The following is a 22,685-nucleotide window of genomic DNA, read 5'->3' on the forward strand; positions in this document are numbered from 1 at the left end:
ATGTAGATGCCTTTTATTTCTTTTTCTTGCCTCATTGTTCTGGCTAGGACTTCTAGTATTATGTTGAACAGAAGTGACGAAAGCAGGCTCCCTTGCCTTGTTCCTGATCTTAGAGGAAAAAGTTTTATCTTTCGCCATTGAGTGTGATGTTAGCTGTGGGCTTCTCATATATGGCCTTTGTTGGGTTGACATCACTTTCTTCCTTTTTTTTGAGACAGAGTCTTGCTCTGTCACCCAGGCTGGAGTGCAGTGGCGCAATCTCAGCTCACTGCAACCTCTGCCTCCCAGGTTCAAATGATTTTCCTGCCTCAGCCACCCAAGTAGCTGGGATTACAGGCATGTGCCACCATACCTGGCTAATTTTTGTATTTTTTTAGTAGAGACAGGGTTTTGCCACATTGGCCAGGCTGGTTTTGAGCTCCTGACCTCAGGTGATGCACCTGTCTTGGCCCCCCAAAGTGCTGGGATTACAGGCATGAGCCACTGTACCTGGCCATTTCCTCCTGTTCCTAATTTCAGGCACCACTCTTGCCTTTCCCTTTCCCTTTTTCCTTTGTCCTCAATCCAGAGGGAGACCAAGTGCTCACCCTCCTGCATGCAGCAACCTTTCCTGTACTTTAAGGTGGATGCCTGAGGAGGGCAGCTTGAATTTTCCTTCTTCAGAGAATTTGCCCACAGTTCTCTGCCTCTTTCCATTAATTAGTCCAGTCACAATGCAAACCTTTGTTGAGACTGTGCTAGGCTTGGCATAGTGTTTGCCATCCACAGGTGGTTTCATGTATGTTGTCTCAGTCTTCCCAGGAGCTTTTTGAATTAGGAATTATTTCTGTCACCAGATTTAGAAGCAGAGGGGCTTGCCCAAGGCAGAACCAGCTCCCATGACTCCCAGCACCGATGCATTCATGCCAGGCTGCCTTGTTTCTGCGTCCAGCCCTTAAGCCGTGTTGCTGGCACTGTGCAAGTGCCTCCTGTCTCTGAAAGCTGCCTCTGATCCTAGTGGAAAGGGCCCAGGACCAATCCTGAAGTTCACTTTCTCTCTTTGTATTCATAGAGGTCCTGGGCCTATGTCAAGAAATGCAAAAACAACATGTGTCCAAATCGGGGATTGGTGAGTCAGCTGCTGGAATGGGAGAAGACTATCCTTGGAGATTCCATTACAAACATCATGCATCCGCTCTACTGATCTTCTCTGCAGCCCAGCGAAGGGTACCGAAGAGCCTCGCTTGGGGGCATTTTGTGGGTGGAGGGTCAGAGTGTGTATACCCAGGCTTGTCTGGAAGGAGAAGGCCTTTGCTGCCTGAAAGTCTCATGTCAGCCTCCTGTACTGATTCTTCCCAAGCGCCTGTTCATGCCACCTAGCAGGTGCGCCCTGCTCAAGCTCACCGAGAACCCGCATCCCTGAGGTGTCCTGGGCCATCCCAACTGCACCTCTGAGGGTGCCTCTGGAAGAGCATCTGGCTACTAGAGCAGCTGCCCTGCATCCCCTTGGTGACTTAGACCCTTTGGAGGCTGCCTGGGGGCGCCCAGAGATTGCCTGTGTTGGTTCACAGAGGATGTCAAAATAGCCACCAATAGGCAGTCCCCTAGCCCCAGAGATACCAAGCCCAGCCTTGTCTAGCCCCCAGGCTCCTGGAATGGGATCACACCCTTGCCTCATCCCCAGTGCTTCCTGCCATCCACCCCTTGAAACAGATTTTCTTTCCCTGCTCCCCACTCATTTCTGCCTGGCTGTGTTCACCAAGGAGAGATTCTCACCGCACCTCCCCCATCTCCCTATTCACGTTTCTAGAAATTCCTAAGGTCTTAACAGCTTTCCTTTTATTTTTATCCCCTTTCCTTTTTTAAAATTTATTTTTATTTATTTATTTATTTTTTGAGGCACGGTCTTGCTGTGTCTCTCAGGCTGGAGTGCAGTGGTGCAATCATGGCTCACTGCTGCCTCAACTTCCCTGGGCTCAAGCGATCCTCCCACCTCAGCTTCCTGGGTAAGTAGCTGGGAATGCAGGCATGCACCATCACACCTGGCTAATTTATTTTTATTTTTGTAGAAACAGGGTCTTGCTCTGTTGCCTAGGCTAGTCTAGAACTCCTGGGCTCAAGTGATCCTCCAGCCTCAGCCTCTCCAAAGTGCTGGGATTACAGGTGTGGGCCTCGGCACCCAGTTGGAAGTTGTTTTCCGAATGCACTTCTCCAAAGCTGGCTGCACCCATAGAACAAACTGGGCATCAGGAGAAGGCACAGACTAGGGGACTGGTAGGGGATTAGGGATGTCCATCCATGCAGGGCCCTCCCCAAGTCCATTCGGCAACCATTCCCTGCCACCACGTGGGTGGGGCTGGGAACAGAGAGATGAATGCTGTCCCACCACCTAGCGCGCTCTGCGGAGGGATGGAGAGGGTTTTGCCAGAGGGGGAACGACTTTCCACGCAGCCCTGGCTTTCCTCAGGGTTTGAGTTGGGACAGAGCCAGGGATAGCTGCAGAGCTCTGATTACGGACCTCCTGGTAGGTAGGACACAGCCGCTGGAAAGTTTTAAGCATGAACACGATAGGGAATCAGCCTTGTGTTTTGGGAAGCGCAGTCTGGTGGCCGCGAGAAGGGACAGTGGAGGTGAGGCAGGGAGAAAGGAGGCCGCTGTAAAAATCCAAGCGAGAGAAGCAGCTCTAACTCCCTTCCCCAAAGAGGCTCAGCTTCCCAAGGACGAAAGTGTTGCAGGCAGGTGTCACCTCCCTGGACCTTGATTTGCTCTTAGCATGACGGGTCAGAGCCCTGCTGGCTGCACTACGCGGCTGGCACAGTCAGTGCAGTCCGGGCCCGGGGGCTGCAGCCATCCCAGCCCGGGTCCAGGCCGCGAGTCCCGGAGCTAGCAACCGCCCTTGCATATGGCCCCGCCCCTGCCCCGCCCCTGCCCCGGATTGGCTGGGATGGGGGCGTGGCCTTTCCCCATTGGTGCCTGTGGCGGCGCGAGCCCGGAAGCGGACGGGGGCGGTGGCGTAGGAGCCGCGGGCGGGCCGGGGTTGCAGCACTGTCCTCCACTCCTAGCTCCTGGCTCTGCAGCTATGCAGCCCCCGCCCCCGGGCCCGCTGGGTGACTGCCTGCGGGACTGGGAGGATCTACAGCAGGACTTCCAGAACATCCAGGTTAGCGCCGCTGTGGACGCCCGGTGGCTCCGAGCCGCGTTTCACTGGCTCAGGGTCAAGGGTCGGGCAGCCCTGGGTCAGGCAGCGGGGAGCTAAGGGTCAGGGGTCGGGGTCCTGTCGTCACTGCCTAGGGGGGCGAGGCCCCGGGTCCTGGTGTCCACCGCCGGCTCCTCCAGTGTCCGGGAACCCCGGTGGGACCCCACTGCGTTGGGCGACCTCAGCTTCCAATGAGGGCCTTGGAAAGGGGCCCAGACCCCGACCCCGTTCCCTCCCAGGAGAGAGCGGCCGTCTGAGTCATACAAGGGCAGGCCCAGTCTTGGGTCAGCCACTCGGCAAACACGCAGCGGGCAGCCCTCGAGAGGCAGCCCGGGTCGGGGGAGCAGCGTTTAGGGGGAGTCCTCGGCCTGGATGGGGGGGCGCCCCAGGCGGAGGGACAGCACGCACCGCTGAGGCCTTTAGAAGGAAAGAGGGGACTTGACAGGCCCATGTGGCTGCATCAAGGAGAGCTAGGGGAGGGGTGGGCGGGGCCAGGCCCTGTAGGGACGCCCTGGCCTGGCAGAGATCGGAGTCCCTCCGAGGCCAGTGGAAAGCTACGGGAGGAATTGTCTGGACTGAGCTCCCTCGGGGCCACCATGGCTGTTCTGTCCAGAGGCCAGGCAGGAGGAGGCTGCTGGCCTCATCCAGGCAGGGAAGAGGGCGGTGGCTGTGGGTGGGCAGAAGTGGTACGTGCTGGGGTCCGAGGGGGCGTGGTGAGCCCTCCTGGGCATGAGAAACAAGATCCAGACAGAGTGGAGACCCGGCCAGCTGATGGCTTGGTTAGGCCTTTGCCTCTCTTGGGCTGGTTCCAGCCCCTTCCTGTCGGCCCTGAAACCCAGCTGCCCCTGGCCCTGCCAAGCCCCCTGTCATTGGTGCTTCTCCCCAGAGACTGAGCAGACCCAGCCTCCCCGCCTGGCCCCCGCTGTCCTGGCCCACAGCCCCTGCTTGACTCTCTTCACACTGCCCCTTGCCCCACCTCTAGGCTGCGCCTTCTTGAGACTCACCTACCAGGGCAAAGTGCTCAGGGAAGCCTTGGGCCAAAGGTGAGGGGGGCTGGCCTTAGAGCAGGAGGCTCTAGGGCTGAAATTGGATGACCTTTAACCTGGGAAGAAGATGTCAGGAATGCCTGAGAACCTCAGCTCCCCCTGTACTGGAAGGCTGGATAGGCAGGAGGAGCTGAGAGGACAGAGGGGTGGCTCTGGGCGGCCCGCTTGGTCCAGAAGGGGGCCCTGGGGCCTAAGCTCCAGACTCAAGGTAGGAGAAAGAGAGCCTGTCCTTGTAGGGTGGGGAAAACTAGCAGATGGGCTGAGACTAAGAAAACCTTGGCTGGGCCTGGTGGCTCATGCCTGTAATCCCAGCACTTTGGGAGGCCAAGGCAGGCAGATCACCTGAGGTCAGGCGTTCAAGACCAGCCTGGCCAACATGGTGAAACCCTGTCTCTACAAAAATACAAAAATTAGCCAGGCATGATGGCGGGTGCCTGTAATCCTAGCTTACTTGGGAGGCTGAGGCAGAAGAATGGTTTGAACCCAGGAGGCGGAGGTTGCAGCGAGCCGAGATCACTCCACTGCACTCCAGCCTGGGCGACAGAACAAGACTGTCTCAAACCAAAAAAAAAACCACCTCGTCTGTTTCTGGGGGAGGGGTGCTGTGGGGGTCTCTGGGCTCACAGGAGGATACCCAGGTCCTCGCCTGCCTTGGGGAGACAGCCACCTCATCCCTAGGCAGGCACAGTTCTCCCTCCTTTCTCGCTGAGCGAGACCCTCCCAGCAGCCCTGGGGAAGCCTGAGCCCCACGTCCTGCCTGCAGGCTCTGGCTCAGTGGCTCCCCAACTGGCCTGAGCCTTCTCCCCTCCGGTCCCCAGGAGACTCATCGGCTATACCGCCTGAAGCTGGAGGAGCTGACGAAACTTCAGAACAATTGCACCAGCTCCATCACACGGCAGAAGAAGCAGCTCCAGGAGCTGGCCCTCACCCTGAAGAAGTTAGGAGCCCCTGCCCCACCTGCCATGGGCTGAATGTGGGGTGGGAGGGTTGGCGCTGTGAGGCCCTGTGCACCGCTCCTCCCCTCTCTGGGCCGTGTTTGCCCTTCTGCCCCTGTGGGAGTCAGGGAGGACATTTGGGAGTCCTCCTACCCTGACTCTTTCTGGCCTCGCCCGCAGATGCAAACCCTCCCTCCCAGCAGAGGCCGAGGTGGCCGCGCAGGAGCTGGAGAACCAGATGAAAGAGCGCCAAGGCCTATTCTTTGACATGGAGGCCTATTTGCCCAAGAAGAATGGGTGAGGCCCCCACTGCCCACCCCCAGCTCAGTTCACAGCCACTCCCGCGGGGGGAGGCCTGAAGCCGGGTGCTGCTCCCTCTTGCTCATTATAGTCAGCAAATGTTCCCTGAGCCCAGTGCAGGCTGAGCAATGAGGCCCAGTGCTAACTTCAGGGGAGACAACCGGCTGAGGTGACATTTGATAGGTGCTTCGTAGCATGGGGAATGAGGTGGCACAGTGAGGGACACCTGACCCAGTCCAGGAGGTCACAGAAGGCTTCCTGGATTAGGGGATGGCTGGATTGAGTCTTAGAGAATAAAGAGAGTGGGCCAGGCATGGTGGCTCTCACCTGTAATCTCGGCACTCTGAGAGATGGTGGTGGAAGGATCACTTGAACTCAGGAGTTCAAGACCAGCCTGGGTGACATACTGAGACCCTATCTCTCTATTTATTTAAAAAGAGAAAATAGGCTGGGCACGGTCGCTCATGCCTGTAATCCCAGCACTGTTTTGGGAAGCCAAGGCAGATGGCTTGAGGTCGGGAGTTCAAGGCCCACCTGGGCAACATGGTAAAACCCATCTCTACTAAAAACAAAAATCAGCTGGGCGTGGTGGCGCACGCCTGTAGTCCCAGCTACTCAAGGAGGCTGAGGCAGGAGAATCGCTTGAGCCTGGGAGGCAGAGGATGCAACGAGCTGAGACTGCACCACTGCACTCCAGCCTGGGCGACAGAGTGAGATTCTGTCTTAAAAAATAAATAAGTAAATAAATAAAAAGAGTGAGGCAGACACATGGGCTGAGGGCGAGAGGTAGCAGCAGGTAGATACAAAGGCCATGAGCAGAACTGTAGTGGCCAGAGCTTGGGGCGGGAGCTGAGAGGGAGCCAAGAGGCCAGAGGCTTTGCTGGGCTGCAGGGCTTGCCTTGAGCCCAGTTGGCAGGGGAGAGGGAGGGGTGGAACGTGCACTTGGAAAGGCCAGCTGCTGTCACCCAGGAGGACGGACAGGGCAGTGCAAAACCCTCCGCTGAGCGAAAAATCCCAGCAGAGGCTGCAGGCAGGAAGATAGCTGGGAGAAGGTGTGGCCCAGAAGGCAGGGAGAAAGGAGTGTCAGTAGCCTCGGGGGCAGTCCTGTGATAAGGAAGGGGATGCCCATCCTGGAAGTCAGGTCACCTTGGCGAGAACCATTTGATGGAACAGGGTGGACGTTGATCTTAGGGATGACAGAAGAGCCAAGGAAGGGAGACAGCCAAGTTTAGGAGACCTTTTTTTTTTTTTTTGAGACAGAGTCTCGCTCTGTTGCCAGGCTGGAGTGCAGTGAGTGGCACGATCTCAGCTCAACCTCTGCCTCCCTGGTTCAAGGGATTCTCCTGCCTCAGGCTCCTGAGTAGCTGGGATTACAGGCACCCACCACCACACCCGGCTAATTTTTGTGTTTTTAGTAGAGACGGGATTTCACCATGTTGAGCAGGCTGGTCTCAATCTCCTGACCTCATGATCCACCCACCTCAGCCTCCCAGAGTGCTGGGATTACAGGCGTGAGCCACCGCGCCCGGCCCTCTGGGAGACTTTTTAGAGCTTGGCTGTGAGTGGAGGGAGAGAATTAGTAACTAGGAACTGGAAATTAGCACCAGGTCGAGGGGCAGCTGCTGCCTGGGTGCAGGGTTACTTTGCCCCTGGGAAGACTCAAGCACATCCACCTGCTGAAAAGAGGGGCCGAGAGGGGAAAGAGCCAGAAGAGTAGGGGGTGATGGAGGGAAGCCCTGGGAAAGCGAGAAGCACTAGTGGAGGATGGAGGGTACAGAGAGGAGGGTGAGGAGTGCTCCCAGTACAGTGACCCCACAGAGCAGAAGCCAGGCTATCTTCTCTGAGATGTTGCAGGTGGGGCCTGGGGTGGGAGGAGACAGGACGGAGGATTTGGGGGAGAGGATGTGGAGAGGCCAGTGCTGGGAACCAGATGGGGAGCTGAGTGGGGACACATCCGCAGCCTGGTGGGTTGGCAGTGGAGGCTGGAGCTGGCCTGAGTGGGGAGCACTGTGCCGGGAGCACTCTGTAGAGGGAGAAGCATGGCTGCCGCAGAAGCTCTTTGTGGCCTGGGGCGAACTGCGTGACCACGCTGAGCCTCTGTCCCTGTGGCATGAGTGTGAACAAGAACCCATGCGTCTGGGGCAGGTGCTGAGAAAGTGACCGACTTTGCTGTCACCTCTTGGAGTATCTCTGGCAGAGAAGAGCAAGATGATCTTAGTTGGTGGGTGTGGAGGCTGGACATTAAGGGGATTGGCAAGAAAGTGGTGGAATTGGCAGGTGGCCTGGGGACTCGGCCAGCTCCGATGAGATCTGGGACTGGAGAGTGTGGAGGCCTCTGTGAGGGATGGGGGGGTTGTGGTGGGAAGAAACACCCCGGGAGGCCGGGCACTTGGGGGGTCAGCCCACAGTCGGAGCTCCAGGTTTCTGTTCTGGTTTGGGAGGTCGTCCCAGACGTGGCCAGGTGTGTGGGTCACTGAAGTGGAACCCAGTACTGAGGATTCTGGAGGGGAGGTGGCAGGGAGCTGGGGGGTAGGTGGTAGCCATCGCACAGAGGAGCAATCGGGGACATGGGGACGGCCCTCAGCAAGGAGGGAGAGCCGGGTTCTCTTGGGGCCCTGAGGTGGGGGAGTTTCAGGCAAGACTGCGGAGACAGGGGCACTGTTTCCCCAGGGGTCAGGATTCCAGAGCAGGCGGCGAGGAAGGCTGAGCATGGCGGGGAGTGGGTCTGCAGCCCCCAAGGTCAGAACCTGATGCCAAGGCCATGCAGAAAGCAGTGGGTGAGGGGGTGGGGTGGTGGCCCAGGCTCTGGCCTGGCAGGCTTGGCTGAGTATCAGTGGCTTCTCTGTCACTTGGGCTTCTCCTCACCCTGCCACCCCCTTCCCTAGATTGTACCTGAGCCTGGTTCTGGGGAATGTCAACGTCACGCTCCTGAGCAAGCAGGCTAAGTAATCAGGCTGGGCCTCCACCCGCTGACCCGGCCTTCCCCTCCACCCCCTCACCCGGCCTTCCCCTCCACCATGTCACCAGGCTCCCCTCAACCCTCACCGGCCTCTCCACGCGTCACCAGGCTTCCCCTCCACGTGTCACCCGGCCTTCCCCTCCACCGTGTCACCCGGCCTTCCCCTCCCCCCTCCCCGGCCTTCCCCTCCACCCCCTCACCCGGTTCCCCTCCACCCCCTCACCCGGCCTTCCCTTCCACCCCCTCACCCGGTTTTTCCACCCCACCAACCCCCGAACCGGCCTTCCCCTCCACCCGACTTCCCTTGGCTCAGCTGCCCTCCCAGGGTTGGGGCATGCATGGGCCCCACCAGCACCCCACCCGTCTCACCAGCCTGTGCCCCCCAGGTTTGCCTACAAGGACGAGTATGAGAAGTTCAAGCTCTACCTCACCATCATCCTCATCCTCATCTCCTTCACCTGCCGTTTCCTGCTCAACTCCAGGTGGGTGTCCTGCCCGGCGGAGGCCCTGCCCATCCCCATGCGCTGTGGTACCAACCCTCGGTCCCCTCCCTCCGCAGGGTGACAGACGCTACCTTCAACTTCCTGCTGGTCTGGTACTACTGCACCCTGACCATCCGGGAAAGCATCCTCATCAACAACGGCTCCCGGTGGGCAGGGTGGGCCCTGAGGGAGGGGAGCATGGAATGGGGCGCCGGGACCCTCTGGGAAGCAGGAACAGGCCCTGGGGGTGATGCTCGTTCTCTGCTCCAGGATCAAAGGCTGGTGGGTGTTCCATCACTATGTGTCCACCTTCCTGTCGGGAGTCATGCTGACGTGGTGAGTGGCTGGGCCCCAGCAGGGGCAGGAGCTGGGACAGGGAAGGGAAACAGGGCATCCCCAAGAGTCCCCACACTGCCCTCCACTTTCTACCTTAGGCCCGATGGTCTCATGTACCAGAAATTCCGGAACCAATTCCTGTCCTTTTCCATGTACCAGAGTGAGTGTTCCAGATGTCCGTGCTGAGGCCTGGGGGCACCCGTGGTGGGGGGTGGGGGCAGGGAACCCCCCTGGGCTCAGCCCTGCTCTTCTGTCCTCCGCCCGGCCCAGGCTTTGTGCAGTTTCTCCAGTACTACTACCAGAGTGGCTGCCTCTACCGCCTGCGGGCACTGGGCGAGCGGCACACCATGGACCTCACTGTGGGTGAGTCGGGCGTGGCCCTGGCATCTGAACACTCTCCTTTCCTCCCGTCCCGGGTCTCAGTGGTGGTGGTGTCCCCGCTGTCCCTGGCCGTCCTGTGCCCTGACCTTCCTCCCCGCAGAGGGCTTCCAGTCCTGGATGTGGCGGGGCCTCACCTTCCTGCTGCCTTTTCTTTTCTTTGGACACGTAAGTCGTGCCTCTGTGTCCCTGCCTGTATGTCCGTCCTCTGCGCCAGCTTCGGGCTGGAGCAGGGCCTGGGTTTTCTGAGTAAAATGCCTCCTCCCTGCTCAGTTCTGGCAGCTTTTTAATGCACTGACGTTGTTCAGCCTGGCCCGGGACCCTCAGTGCAAGGAATGGCAGGTGAGCTGGCGTCCCTGGAGAGGACAGATGGGCCAGGCCCAGGCCCGGCCCTCACCCTCTTCCTCCCACAGGTGCTTATGTGCGGCTTCCCCTTCCTCCTCCTCTTCCTCGGCAATTTCTTCACCACCCTGAGGGTTGTGCACCAGAAGTTTCACAGTCAGTGGCATGGAAGCAAGAAGGATTGAGGCTTGGCCTTCCCCTGCCAGCCCAGAGGGGCTTCTGTGTCCCACGTGTTGTGGGAGGGGATGGGAGGCACCCCTTGAGTGTGTGAATCAGGGGGTCCCTGCTATTCTTCCTTGGGTTTTATGGGCTCTGTGGGCCCTGAAGGAAGACCTGGGCCCAGTGCCCTCAATAAAGAGAGGCCCAGAGGTGGCCTGAGCGTGTGTGTTCTCCGGGGGAAGGGCAGGGCTTGGTGGCCCCCCACATGGGTTCCTGGGTCTGAGTGAAGTTGATCCAAGTGGAGGCTCCAGATCTACTCACACAATACCAGGCAAATACAGAAAACAGAACTTTATTCCAAGGGCCAAAGGTTATTTAAAATTATTTACACTCATTGGAAATCACACGGAGGGGCTGGGCCCAGCTCAGCTGAGAGAGAGAGCCCTTCTGTGCGGCCACCAAGGGCCAGAGGCCTCCCAAGGCATGGAGCCCGACGCCCCCGTGCAGGCCCTGGGCTGTGCTGCCGGAGGCCCTCACCTGGCCGGGGGAGCTCAGGAGGGTGCACCCCAGGCCCTGGAGGAGTCTTTGTCACTGGACCTGCGCCTGTGCCAAGGCCAAGCCAAACACACCCAGGAGACTGCAGAAGGGAGCCAGGAGACTGATTACAGGCAGGAGTCTGCAGGGTGGGCGGGGCAGGCGAGGCCCTAGCTCCACACGTCCAGGGAGTAGCGGCCCTTGGTCATCAGCTTCTTGACATAGTCCACGGCCTGGGCGTGCTCCATGGCCCCGAGCTCAGCCACGATGTCGTAGAAGGTGTTCTGCACGTCCCTGGCCATGTTCCGTGCATCCCTGGGCAGGAAGAGGGGGTGCTGGGGACTGAGCCAACTGCGGTAGGCAGGGCCTTGTCCTCCCCACCCCCTACTCCAGTGACCCCCACTCACCCACAGACATAGATGTGGGCACCGCCTTCGATCAACTTCCACAGGTGCTCTCGGTCCCGCTTTAGCAGGTGCTGGACATAGACCTGAGGCCAAGGGTCGTGCTGTGAGGGGAAGGCACAGCACCTGAGGCCCTGCCAGCCCTGTCCCTGCCTTCATGGGTGCCCGCCCGTCTCACCTTGTGGGACTGCTCCCGGGAGAAGGCCACATTGAGCTGGGTGAGCGCGCCGTCCCTGTGGAACTGCGCCAGCTCCTCCCGGTACAGGTAGTCCTCATCAGACCGACGGCAGCCATAGTACAGCAGCGTCTCCCCCACCTCCTTGCCTGTGTGGCAGGAGCTGGGGTGAGCGTGGGGTTCCCAGTCGTCACCCCCTCCCCCGCGGGCCCCCACTCACCCTGCTGTAGCAGCCAGGCCCGCTCCTGGATGAAACCTATGAAGGGGGCCACCCCGGTGCCGGGGCCGACCATGATGACAGGCGTGGTGGCCTTGAAGGGCAGGCGGAACTGGGACTTGCGCACGAACATGGGCACCAGCGCACGGCCGCCGTTCTCCCCAGCAGGCTCCTTGGCCCGCAGCCAGTTGGTGGCCACGCCCTTGTTGATGCGGCCGGCCTTGGTCTCGTACTCCACAACCACCGCACAGATGTGTACAGAGTTGGGATGGACCTGTGGGGAGGGCCGTGTGAGCTCCGCCGCCAAGCCCAGCCCGGCCCCGAGTCCCGTTCTGTAAGCCATCCCCACCCACCCAGGGCCTCTTCCAGCCCACCTGGCACCCAAACCTCAGAGGCCCCATCCCCAGCGGCTTCCCGGACTGGCTCTGGGGACCGGGGCTGGACAGATACTGGGAATCTCACAAACCAGCCCCACTGAGTCCACAGCCTGGGGAGGCATTTGGAGCTGCGCTGGGGCTGGAACTGGGGCTCAGGGCTTGGATCTCAGAGCTCCTGTGCTGCGAGCAGGGCTGGGTCTCCAGCGTGTGGCTGGCAGGGCAGGGCCAGCCCTCACCTTGGAGGATGAGGCGATGGAGTAGTAGCGGGCCTGCAGGCGCGGCAGCAGCTCACACAGGTGGTCGATGGGGGGCCGCAGGGATGGGCAGTCCTGCAGGATGGCCAGGATGTGCCTCCGGGCCTCCACCACCCAGCTCAGGTACAGTTCCTAGGAGACACGGGGGTGAGACGGGGCTGATTGGAGCCCATGGAGCTCGGAGAACGGCGGGGTTACGGGCGGAGATCGCGGAGCCTAGGCGGCGCACCTTGCCCTCGCCGGAGGAGGAGGCCATCTTGCGCAGCAGCTCCTGCTCCGAGGGCTCCGAGGCGTACTGCGCCAGCTCGTACAGCACGTTGGTGCGCGGAGGGTTGGTGATGTCCAGGTAGTAGGTGAGGGCGGTGCGGTAGGACGTGGGGCACGGGAATGGGTGCTTCTTGTTGGACTCCTCTGCGGGAAAGACACAGGCAGGATTAGGGGTACGCGGCCGCCTCCTGGGGATGGGTGGCTGCTGCGGGAGGGGTTGACGCCTCGGGCCAGCTCTGCGGGAACAGGCGCCCCAGCTGGTGCTGGAAACAAGGCTTGTGTTCTCTGATGCCTCCCTGGCCCTGGGGCCAAGTCTGGGGCCTCCAGCCAGAGAGGAAGTCCTCATCAGAGGCAGGACTCTTCTAGGGGAGGTGCACGGGACCCACCCCCCCGCACACTAACGCACCCGCTGTGCTTTCACCGCACACAACACGGTGTGACACGGCACCGCCCTTTTCCTGCTGCTCCCTCACAGGCGGGTTGTGGAACCCGATAGTAAGGGCAGCCCTGGCGCGGCAGCTGAGGACCGGCTAGCAGGGGTGGGTGGAGACAGTCTGGGCCCAGGTCGGTGACCAGTGGGTTGCGGAGGCTTCACAGCGGGAGGCTCAGGCTGGGCAGCCCCACCAGGCTGGGGCAGCCCCACCAGGCGCAGGCAGCCCCGTGCAATGGCTACTGCCCCTTGGCACCACTGAGCACCCTTGGGGACCTGGGAGGGCTGCTGACTCCTGACTTCGGTGAGGAGGTGAGAGCAGCCCCAGGGCCTTCCTTCCCAGCAGGACACAGTGGCCATGGGGGAGCCGGCACTGCCTCTGCCTCTAGACCTCAGCACCTCACTCCCTTAAAGGCTATGACAGTGATGGGGTAGGGGGAACCCCAAGAGAGGGCCTGACCTGCGGCCACTCTGCCTCCCATTTGCTTGGGATCCTGTAACCGTGGAGTCTCGGTGCAAGGGCCGCCCAGGTACCGGGGCTTCAGGCCAAAGCAGAAGTTCAACGCAGGGCCTTCCTACAGGCCCAATCCTGCAGCTGCCTGGGCCCGGCAGGGCGCCCTGACTGTGGCACTCACCATCCAGGTTGTTCAGGGACATGACGACATCCAGGTCGGCACCCAGGATTTTGCCCAGCTGATGGACGAGGGCAGAGTCGTTGGCTGGGTACACAGCCACGTGGTCCCCAGATTCATACCTGGAGGGAGATGCCAGGCTCAGGAGGGCGGAAGGCCGGCCCTGTCCCTGGGTCAGGCAGCCCAGAGTGAGGGTTCAGGGGGTGACGGCGGCAGCTGGTACCTGATTTTGGAGTCCGAGATGTCCAATTCCAGGTGCATGAGGTGGCGCTCCGTCCCCTGGTTCAGCTTCCGGTTGGTGGTGACTGCAGCCAGGAATGGATTCTTGGCATCAAAGGGGCTGGGTGGGGAGGAAAGAAGCGCAGTGAGCTGCCAGGGCTTGGATCTGAGTCTCTGTCCCCAAGGACCCTTCTGGTTGCACAAAGCACAGGGAATCTGAGAGATCTCCACGAGGAAATCTCACCGGTTACATCAAGGGCTCTCCCAGCCCAATCCAATGCAGTTCTCTTTTTTTTTTTTTTTTTTTTTTTTTTGAGGCGGAGTCTCGCTCTGTCGCCCGGACTGGAGTGCAGTGGCCGGATCTCAGCTCACTGCAAGCTCCGCCTCCCGGGTTTACGCCATTCTCCTGCCTCAGCCTCCCGAGTAGCTGGGACTACAGGCGCCCGCCACCTCGCCCGGCTAGTTTTTGTATTTTTAGTAGAGACGGGGTTTCACTGTGTTAGCCAGGATGGTCTCGATCTCCTGACCTCGTGATCCGCCCGTCTCGGCCTCCCAAAGTGCTGGGATTACAGGCTTGAGCCACCGCGCCCGGCCGCAGTTCTCTTTCTTTTTGAGACTGAGTTTCGCTCTGCTACCCAGGCTGGAGGACAGTGGTGCGATCTCGGCTCACTGCAACCTCCACCTCCCAGGTTCAAGCAATTCTCCTGCCTAAGCCTCCTGAGCAGCTGGAATTACAGGCGTGCGCCACTACGCCTGGCTAATTTTTATATTTTTACTAGAGACGGGGTTTCACCATGTTGGCCAGGCTGGTATCGAACTCTTGACCTCAAGTAACCCACCTGCCTCGGCCTCCCAAAGTGCTGGGATTACATGTGTGAGCCACCTCGCCTGGCCCCAATGCAGTTCTCTCTACGGTCCCACCACGTGGGCAGAGCTGGGTCATCAGTGTCTCAGTTTCCCAATGTGGAAACTGAGACTGGCCCTTAAAAGAACTATGAGACCCAAGCTGACGGTGCCACAGGCTGGAAGGTGGCTGGGTCACCAAATGAGGGGCACAGCTTCCGCACTCCCACACGTCCTGGACTACACCGTGGACAAGAGAGAAACCTGCACTCCGGAAAGCCACTGAAATGCGGGGCTTCTTGCTCCAGCCAGGCTCGGGCAGGCCTACAGAAAGCAGGGCAGCTGGTATTGGATGCAGTGGCACGGACTTCCCTGGGTGGCTCAGGCAGGAATCTGGGCAGCACCCAGGGGTCATCAGGGGTGCAGAGAGGAACGCTAGGTTTTTCCCCAAGTCTATCTATGGAGACAGATTCTAAGAAAATGAGCCCTGCTGCCAAAGAGGATCCTAGCCACAGAGCCCAATGCACTGTGTCCTTGTTGAGAAGTGGGACGCGCCCTGCTGCCCTGGGCAGTGTAGAGTAAGGTGGCTAAGTGAGCTCAGTACAAACTGGGCGAGTGCCAGTCTTCCGGGGCCGGGGCCTGGACAGGCACTGCGTCAGGGCATGGAGCAGCTGCCTGGCTCTTGGGCAGTTCCCCTCTCTGCTCTGGGCCTCATGCCCTCCCTGTGTAGGGACACTCACGCCCACTCGTGGCACAGGGTCTGATGAGAAGGGCCCTGCGGGGATATGGGGATACACGGCAGACTGAGTCTGGGATGCACCAGCGGCCACAGAGCCGTCTGCCCCAAGCCACATTCCCTGCACTCACGGCTTCTGGTTCTCGTAGCTCTTCAGCCGGCCCATCTCCCCCACATACACCTTGGCAGCATCTATGTCAGTGTGGACCACAAGCTCGTACTGGCGAATGCTGGAAGGGGGAGATCAAGGGTGAGGCCGGGAAGCAGCAGGCGTCAGTCCTGAGAGGGAGGGGTTGGACTACAGGGGAGACAGTGTATGGCCTTCGGGGCAAGGGCCCAGGTACATACGACAGGAGGCAGGGGAGCCCCTGCTGCAGATGCGTAAGGAGGGCAGGCGAGGGAGCAGGGAGGGAGGTGGCATGGAGCTGCCGGGGGTCAGGCGCCCAGAAGCCGGGAGATTCTGGGAGAAGGTAAGGAAAGCCCAGGCAGCACCCAGGGGCCATCGAGGGCACAGAGAGAATGTTGTTTTTGGCCAAGTCTATGGAGACAGATTTTAAGGAAATGAACCCTTCTGCCAAAGTTGAACCTAGCCTCAGAGCCTGACGCGCTGTGTCCTTGTTGAGAGGTGGGATGCGCCCGCTGCCCCGGGGTGGGACAGAGCAGAGCAAGGTGGCAGAGTGAGTCCTTGGCTGGGACCAAGGTCCCTCCTCGACCTCGCTGCAACCCACTGCCAGCCCCCATTCCAGGGTGGCCACCCTCGGCACAGGACCCGCCCAGCCCACCCACCGCACCCGCGGGCACTCGCTCACCTGGACTCCTCGCCAGTGGCTTCCACCCCAAAGTGCTCGCACACGGCCGGCCAGAACTGCTCTCGCCAGGTGATGAAGTCCTCCTCCAAGCTGGGCCGAGGAGAGGAGAGGGGGAACGGCTCAGGGGAGGCCGATGTGGCAACAATACTGGTGCCAGGCACTCCCCGTCCCCAAAGCTCAGGACTGGACGCCCAGCAACATCAACCCAGAGCATCAGGAAGGCTCCAGGGAGTTGGACAAGCCGAAAAGCAAAACCAGCAGGGGCAGGGCAGAGGCAGGAGAGCCCCTTCCCTGTGTTGGAGGTGCGTGTCGCTGAGTCTCAGCTGACACAATGGTGTGCGTGCCCCTCACGTTCCACGGCCCTTGCCTAAGCCCACAGCGCTGATCAGGGTGGCAGGGTGGGCACTCACTTCCCATCGTCGTCGCCCAAGCCCAGCTCAAAGATGCGCTGGGCGCCGAGCTGCTCCAGCCGCTTGTCCACGTACTTGCCCATGGCATTGAAGTGCTCGTAGGTTTTGTTCCCAAGACCAAACACCTGTGTGGACACAGGGGCCGCTCTGAGGCCTGGCCCTCGGCCTGACCAGCGGGAGGTGCCATGGGGGCAGGGTGGGAGGCCCCACAGCGCTGGCTGAGCTGCTGGGAACACCTGCAGGCCTCTATCCCATCAGGCGCCTTGCACTGCGAGGAATACCGGGCCACTGAAGAGGCTTCGATTGGGTGACCTGCAGCCCACAGCCTGCCCCGTCCACCGCCAGCCTCAACCCACGGGGAAGTGGAGGCAGCCCACCCTCCCCACTGGGCTGGGACTCCAGCTCTCCTAGCCCAGCCAGGTCTCAGTTGTCCGGCCAGAACCCTCTTGCCTTTAGTCTCCAGCACCCAATGCCCCCTGGAGCTGACTGGGGCGGGGGACAGGGAGGGGACACTCTCGTAGTGCTGGGGTCCAGGGCAGAGGAGAGGGTCTCACGAGTGTCCTGCCCTGGCTGCTGAGAACGGGGTGGGGGGTCTGGAGGGCTGCCTTTCAGAAACGAGGATCCGGAGGCACCGCAGGCCACCGGGAGCCCATAGCAGTCTTTGGGTGACTCACCGCAAACTTGACCCCAGAGAGATCCACGTCCGTCTCCTGGAGCCAGTCGTAGAAGTCCTGGGCATTGTCGGTGGGGTCCCCCTCGCCGTAGGTGGCCATGCAGAAGACCACCAGGGCGTTGTCAATCTCCGGCAGGCTGCTCAGGTCAGCCTGCAGAGATAGGGGCAGGACCATGCCCCGGCTATGACTGAGCCTGCTCAAGGTTCAACCCGCACCAGACGGGGAAGGCCAGGTCCTCCCCAGGGTGGTGCCAGGCCAGGGATGTCCGGGTGTCATGGGATCAGAAAGAAGGAATGACACAGAGAGGGTGGGGCATGGGCATTTGTGTCAGGTGGGCAGGACAAGGTCACCTGTGTTGGGCTGGAGTGGAGAGGATGTGTTTCTAGAGGAAAGTGAAGCTTGCCACAAAAGAGCCACCAGAACGTGGCCTCCTGTGCTGATGCAGGTCTGGGGTCACCCTGGGAACTTCATCATTCCAGGGCTCCCAAGTACCGCATGGCCCCGGTGCTCACTGATAATCTAACTAAATTGTTCATCAACTTGAAATGCAGCCTGGAGATGGCTGTGGGGTGGTGCCCGTCACCAAGACCCCGGAGGAGGGGGGAGTGGAGCAGCTGGGGAGGGTGGGTTTGGTTTGGGAGACGTGGCGGCCACAAGGAGGGCAGCTGGCGCTCAGGGGAGGGCCGGTCCTGGGGAAAGGACACCTGGCATATGGCTGCAGCTGCAGGAATGGCCCTTCCTTCAGTTAGCCCGGGCAGGGATGGCAGTGACCCTCACGGGAAGGCAACTTCCGAGGACGTCTTCCCAGGACCCCACTTCCTGCCAGTCACCCCCTGCTGAGGGGCGCCCTACAGACCTGCTCCCCGTCCTGCCCACTGCCTCCATCTGGGGCCAGCGCACGGTGGCAGCTTACCAAGTCATACTCCTCAGGGTCTGCTGACATGCCTCGCATCCCATAGCGGTGGGCATCCTTGGACAGGCGGTTGGCAAACTCCTCTGCAGTCCCCGTCTGGGAGCCGTAGAATACGATGATGTTCCTCCCCTAAGGAAGGCAGGCACAGGGTCTGTGAGGGCCACAGACCTCAGCCACGGCTCCAGTGGACACCCACTGGGCAAGCCGGGCAGGCCTGGCAGGCGGGGGTCCTCCAGGCTGCCCTCTTTCCTCCCTGGCTTTGAGTCCCTTCTAAGTTCCTCTGGGACTCGCTTCTCACTGTCACAGCCACTGTGGCAAAGGAGGGCAAAGGTCACCAAGGCAGTCTCACACGCGGCTGCTCAAGATCACACGTCTGACATTTTCATGACATGGGAAAAAACAAAGTTAAAAAAGGTAACCAATGTATAGCCCTTATTTGTGGGGGAATGCTCCCAGGACCTCCCATAGATATTTAAATGCAAGGATACGGCCATGCGTGGTGGCTCGCACCTGTAATTCCAGCACTTTGCGAGGCCGAGGCGGGTGGATCACCTGAGGTTAGGAGACCAGCCTGACCAACATGGTGAAACCCCATCTCTACTAAAACTACAGAAATTAGACGGGCATGGTGGCATGCACCTGTAATCCCAGTTACTAGGGAGGCTGAGGCAGGAGAACAACTTGAACCCAGGAGGTGGAGGTTGCAGTGAACTAAGATTGCGCCACTGCACTCCAGCCTGAGTGACAGAGCAAGACTCCACCTCCGGTAGCTCACGCCTATAATCCCAGCACTTTGGGAGGCCGAGGCGGGTGGATCACCTGAGGTTGGGAGTTCGAGATCAGCCTGACCAATATGGAGAAAAACCCATCTCTACTAAAAATACAAAATTAGTCAGGCATGGTGGCGCATGCCTGTAATCCCAGCTACTTGGGAGGTTGAGGCAGGAGGATCGCTTGAACCCGAGAGGCGGAGGTTGTGGTGAGCCGAGATTGTGCCATTGCACTCCAGCCTGGGCAACAAGAGCGAAACTCCGTCTCAAAAAAAAAAAAAACAAGAAACAAATCGAAGGATGCTCAAGTCCCTGCTATAAAATGATGTATTTGTGTGTAACGTACACAAATCCTCCCTCATACTTTAAATCATCTTTACTTATTAATATAATATCTAATGTAATGTAAATTCTCTGTAAATAGTTGCTACGCTGTATTGTTTAGGGAACAGTAACATGATAGTATGTGTTCAGGACAGACACAACCATACATTTTTTCTCCAAATATTTTCAATCTGCAGTTGAATTCATGAACTCAGATATGCACAGCTGGCTGTACAATCCAATTGTGTTATATAAATAATAGACACGTATATCAAAACATACATATTTATTTTCTTTCTATACCCATAGGCACAAAGAAAACAGACTGGCAAGAAATAAACCGAAAGTCCCTAAATGGGGAGTTCTGGGTGTGTTTTCTGGTTAATTATAATACATATTTATTATAAAATTTTAGACAACAGGGAAAGGTCCTGGGGCTGGCTCACATACTCGTCAGTCCACCCTCCTCCTACAGCAGCTGTTGAAAAGCCTGAAATCCTGTTCCCCAGAGCCCCTTGGGGCTGAAGTTGCAACCAATTCGGTTCAGCCAATTGGACATGCTTTGCAAGATCTGAAGGGTGGAAGAGAGGCAAAGGCTTCCTGGCCCCTCATGCAAATGTGAGGTTCTCTGCAGCAGTGCCTGGTCTTCAGTGCCTGAAGTATTTCTTTCACCTTTTCTTTTCTTTTGAGATGGAGTTGCGCTCTGTAGCCCAGGCTGGAGTGCAATGGCACGATTTCAACTCACTGCAACCTCTGCCTCCTGGGTTCAAGCAATTCTCATGCCTCAGCCTCCCGAGTAGCTGGGACTACAGGCGCCCACCACTATGCTTGGCTAATTTTTTTGAATTTTTAGTAGAGACTGGGTTTCATCATGTTGGCCAGGCTGGTCTCGAACTCCTGACCTCAGGTGATCCGCCCACCTCGGCCTCCCAAAATGCTGGGATTACAGGCATGAGCCACTGCACCTGGCCACCTGAGGTATTTCTAATAGTTTTGGTAGCCAGACTGCAAGTTCCTAGTCCTGGCTACTGGCTTATGTGGTATTCAGAGGCAGCTGTAGAAGTAGCTTCTTATCTTGGATCGCAGCTACACGTGGTATGTCCTGAACTCAACAGTTTCAGGGTGGATTCGAAGGGAGCAGTTACCTTGCAGGTCACTTCTGTTATATCTTAGAGACCAACCGGAAACCTGCTCCTTCAGCCCCTCCAGTAACCTGGAAGCACCCCCTTCCCTGTGTGAAATCCCTTCTAGATTAAAATGCCTAAAGCGGTCTCTAGTTTCCACACTGAATCCCACCTCATACAAAATAAAACGTATGGGGCTGGGTGCAGCGGCTCACTTCTGTAATCCTAGTACTTTGGGAGGCTAAGGTAGGAGCATGACTTGAGCCCAGGAGTTTGAGCCCAGCCTGGGCAACATGCCAAAACTCTGTCTCTACTAAAAATACAAAAAAAGTATCTGGCTGTGGTGCCTATGATTCTAGCTACTTGGGAGGCTGAGGTGGGAGGATCACTTGAGCCTGGGAGGTTGAGGCTGCAGTGAGCTGTGATCGAGCCACTGCACTCCAGCCTGGGTGACAGGAGTGACACTGAGTCTCAAAACAACCACCAAAAAGCCTTATGAATTACAATAAATGTTCTTATACTTTTTAAAGTTCCTGAATTTTCTACAAGTCATTGTTAATTCATTAAAAGGATTTTTATTTTTTTCTCCTTGAGATGGAGTTTCGTTCTTGTCACCTAGGCTTGAGTGCAGTGATGGGATCTCGGCTCACTGCAACCTCCGCCTCCTGGGTTCAAGCGATTCTCCTGCCTCAGCCTCCAGAGTAGCTGGGATTACAGGTACCCGCCACCATGCCTGGCTAAGTTTTTGTATTTTTAGTAGAGACAGTGTTTCACCATGTTGGCCAGGCTGGTCTCAAAACTCCTGACCTCAGGTGATCCGCCCGCCTCGGCCTCCCAAAGTGGGGAAATACAGACGTGAGCCGCTATGCCCGGCCAAAAGGATTTTTCTTTTTCTTTTTTTTTTTTTTTGAGACGGAGTCTTGTTCCGTTGGCCAGGCTGGAGTGCAGTGGTGCGATCTCGGCTCACTGCAACCTCCGCCTCCTGGGTTCAAGCGATTCTCCCACCTCAGCCTCCCAAGTACGTGGGACTACAGGCGCGTGCCACCAGGCCTGTAGTCCCACTAATTACAGGCCCGGCTAATTTTTATATTTTTAGTAGAGACAGGGTTTTGCCCAAAAGAATATTTTAAAATAATCACTGTAAAAATATAGAAGAGAAAGTGCTTATCGTGATCAGGTTAAGAGAACAAAAGATGACTTAAGATAGCAGCTAAATATTTACAGTAGCATCAAAATATATAAAATACCTAGAAATAAACTTTGTAAGAGATGTGTCAGAGGCTACTGAACGACACACAAAGGACTCACGCCAATGGAAAGGCACCCCGGTTGTGGACAGGGAGTCTAGACCCACAGAAATGGCAGCTCTATTTATGTCACTAGAGAAATGTGGCATGATGTAATAGAAATCTGAAGCAGCCGGGTGCAGTGGCTCACACCTGTGTAATCCCAGTACCCTGAGAGGTCACACCAGGAGTACCGCTTAAGCCCAGGAGTTTGAGACCAGCCTGGGCAACATAGTGAGACCTAGTCTCTACCAAAAAAAAAAAATCTGAACAGCTCTTTTTTCCTCAACAAATTGATCCTAAAAGTCATGGAAAAATAAGTAAGAATCCATACACTGAAATATTATTTGGCAATAAAAAGGAAGTACTAATATACGCTACAGCGTGGGTGAACCTTGAACACAATGTGCCCAGTGAAAAGAATCCAGAGACCCAGCTTGGCTAACATGGTGAAACCCCGTCTCTACTAAAAATACAAAAATCAGCCAGGTGCGGTGGGGGCGCCTGTAATCCCAGCTACTCATGAGGCTGAGGCAGGAGAATTGCTTGAACCCGGGAGGTAGAGGTTGCAGTGAGCCGAGATTGTGCCACTGCACTCCAGCCTGGGCAACAGAGCGAGACTCCATCTCAAAAAGAAAAGAAGAAATCCAGAAACAAAAAGCCACATATTGTGTGATTCCTTTAAATGAAATGTCCAGCATGGGCAAATCTGTAGAGACAGAAAGCAGATAATGGTTGCTTGGGACTAGGGGTGGGGAACTAGGGAATGAGGAGGTGACAGCTAATGGGTATGGGGTCTCTTTTGGGGATGAAGAAAACATTCTATTAATAAAATTGATTGGCCGGGCGCGTTGGCTCACATTTGTAATCCCAGCACTTTGGGAGGCCAAGGCGGACGGATCACTTCAGGTGAGGAGTTTGAGACCAGCCTGACCAACATGGTGAAAACACATTTCTACTAAAACTACAAAAATTAGTTGAGTGTGGTGGTGGCGCATGCCTGTAATCCCAGCTACTCGGAAGGTTGAGACGGGAGAATCGCTTGAACCCAGGAGGCGGAGGTTGCAGTGAGCCGAGATCACACCATTGCACTCCAGCCTGGGCAACAAGAACAAAACTTGATCTCCAAGAAAAAAAATAAATAAAATTGATTGTAGTGACAGCTGTACAACTCT

At 57.8% G+C, this 22,685-nt stretch overlaps 3 protein-coding genes across 26 annotated transcripts in view; 2 read left to right on the top strand and 1 right to left on the bottom strand.

Annotated features, from left to right (window-relative positions):
- Positions 1-1,865, top strand: part of STYXL1 (serine/threonine/tyrosine interacting like 1) — a 58,610-nt gene extending 56,745 nt beyond the window's left edge. For 8 of the 18 annotated variants that reach the window (XM_033192674.1, XM_033192680.1, XM_033192673.1 and 5 more), the window contains one exon: positions 1,052-1,309. In XM_033192674.1, the coding sequence (XP_033048565.1) occupies positions 1,052-1,183 (132 nt within the window). In that variant the 3' untranslated portion in view covers positions 1,184-1,309. Of the gene's footprint in view, positions 1-1,051 lie in introns of all 18 variants that reach the window. The other 10 variants (XM_033192667.1, XM_033192666.1, XM_033192664.1 and 7 more) reach the window with 3 other exon arrangements.
- Positions 1,866-2,959: 1,094 nt separating this feature from the next.
- TMEM120A (transmembrane protein 120A) lies at positions 2,960-10,326 on the top strand. Of its 4 annotated transcripts, XM_033192686.1 has the most exons (12): positions 2,960-3,139; positions 5,040-5,158; positions 5,337-5,453; positions 8,342-8,401; positions 8,802-8,897; positions 8,975-9,064; positions 9,168-9,233; positions 9,332-9,393; positions 9,504-9,596; positions 9,715-9,779; positions 9,885-9,953; positions 10,025-10,326. In XM_033192686.1, the coding sequence occupies exons 1-12, from the start codon at positions 3,059-3,061 to the stop codon at positions 10,136-10,138; spliced, it is 1,032 nt and encodes a 343-aa protein (XP_033048577.1). In that variant the 5' UTR covers positions 2,960-3,058; the 3' UTR covers positions 10,139-10,326. The 4 variants fall into 4 exon arrangements, with proteins under 4 accessions (XP_033048577.1, XP_033048579.1, XP_033048580.1 ...); XM_033192688.1 differs by lacking the exon at positions 9,715-9,779 and having other exon boundaries at positions 8,975-9,233; positions 10,025-10,325; XM_033192689.1 differs by lacking the exons at positions 9,715-9,779; positions 9,885-9,953; positions 10,025-10,326 and adding an exon at positions 9,785-9,879.
- Positions 10,327-10,448: 122 nt separating this feature from the next.
- The window catches only part of LOC117072480 (NADPH--cytochrome P450 reductase), a 76,720-nt gene continuing 64,483 nt past the window's right edge, over positions 10,449-22,685 (bottom strand). For all 4 annotated transcript variants that reach the window (XM_033192682.1, XM_033192684.1, XM_033192683.1 and 1 more), the window contains 13 exons: positions 18,007-18,135; positions 17,094-17,243; positions 16,420-16,544; positions 16,010-16,099; positions 15,332-15,430; positions 13,626-13,742; positions 13,406-13,524; positions 12,303-12,484; positions 12,056-12,205; positions 11,446-11,716; positions 11,229-11,374; positions 11,054-11,136; positions 10,449-10,961 (listed from right to left, as the gene is read on the bottom strand). In XM_033192682.1, the coding sequence (XP_033048573.1) occupies positions 10,817-10,961; positions 11,054-11,136; positions 11,229-11,374; positions 11,446-11,716; positions 12,056-12,205; positions 12,303-12,484; positions 13,406-13,524; positions 13,626-13,742; positions 15,332-15,430; positions 16,010-16,099; positions 16,420-16,544; positions 17,094-17,243; positions 18,007-18,135 (1,806 nt within the window). In that variant the 3' untranslated portion in view covers positions 10,449-10,816. The remainder of the gene's footprint in view (positions 10,962-11,053; positions 11,137-11,228; positions 11,375-11,445; positions 11,717-12,055; positions 12,206-12,302; positions 12,485-13,405; positions 13,525-13,625; positions 13,743-15,331; positions 15,431-16,009; positions 16,100-16,419; positions 16,545-17,093; positions 17,244-18,006; positions 18,136-22,685) is intronic.

The sequence above is a fragment of the Trachypithecus francoisi genome, unplaced genomic scaffold, assembly GCF_009764315.1.
Source record: "Trachypithecus francoisi isolate TF-2019V2 unplaced genomic scaffold, Tfra_2.0 Lachesis_group4, whole genome shotgun sequence".
Classification (NCBI taxonomy): Eukaryota; Metazoa; Chordata; class Mammalia; order Primates; family Cercopithecidae; genus Trachypithecus; species Trachypithecus francoisi.

Coding starts and splice junctions, on each gene's coding strand:
- TMEM120A (XM_033192686.1), top strand. CDS start 3,059: ATGCAGCCCCCGCCCCCGGGCCCGCTGGGTGACTGCCTGCGGGACTGG. Junction 9,597..9,714: donor CACCATGGACCTCACTGTGG/GTGAGTCGGGCG, acceptor TCCTCCCCGCAG/AGGGCTTCCAGTCCTGGATG. Junction 9,780..9,884: donor CTTTTCTTTTCTTTGGACAC/GTAAGTCGTGCC, acceptor CTCCCTGCTCAG/TTCTGGCAGCTTTTTAATGC.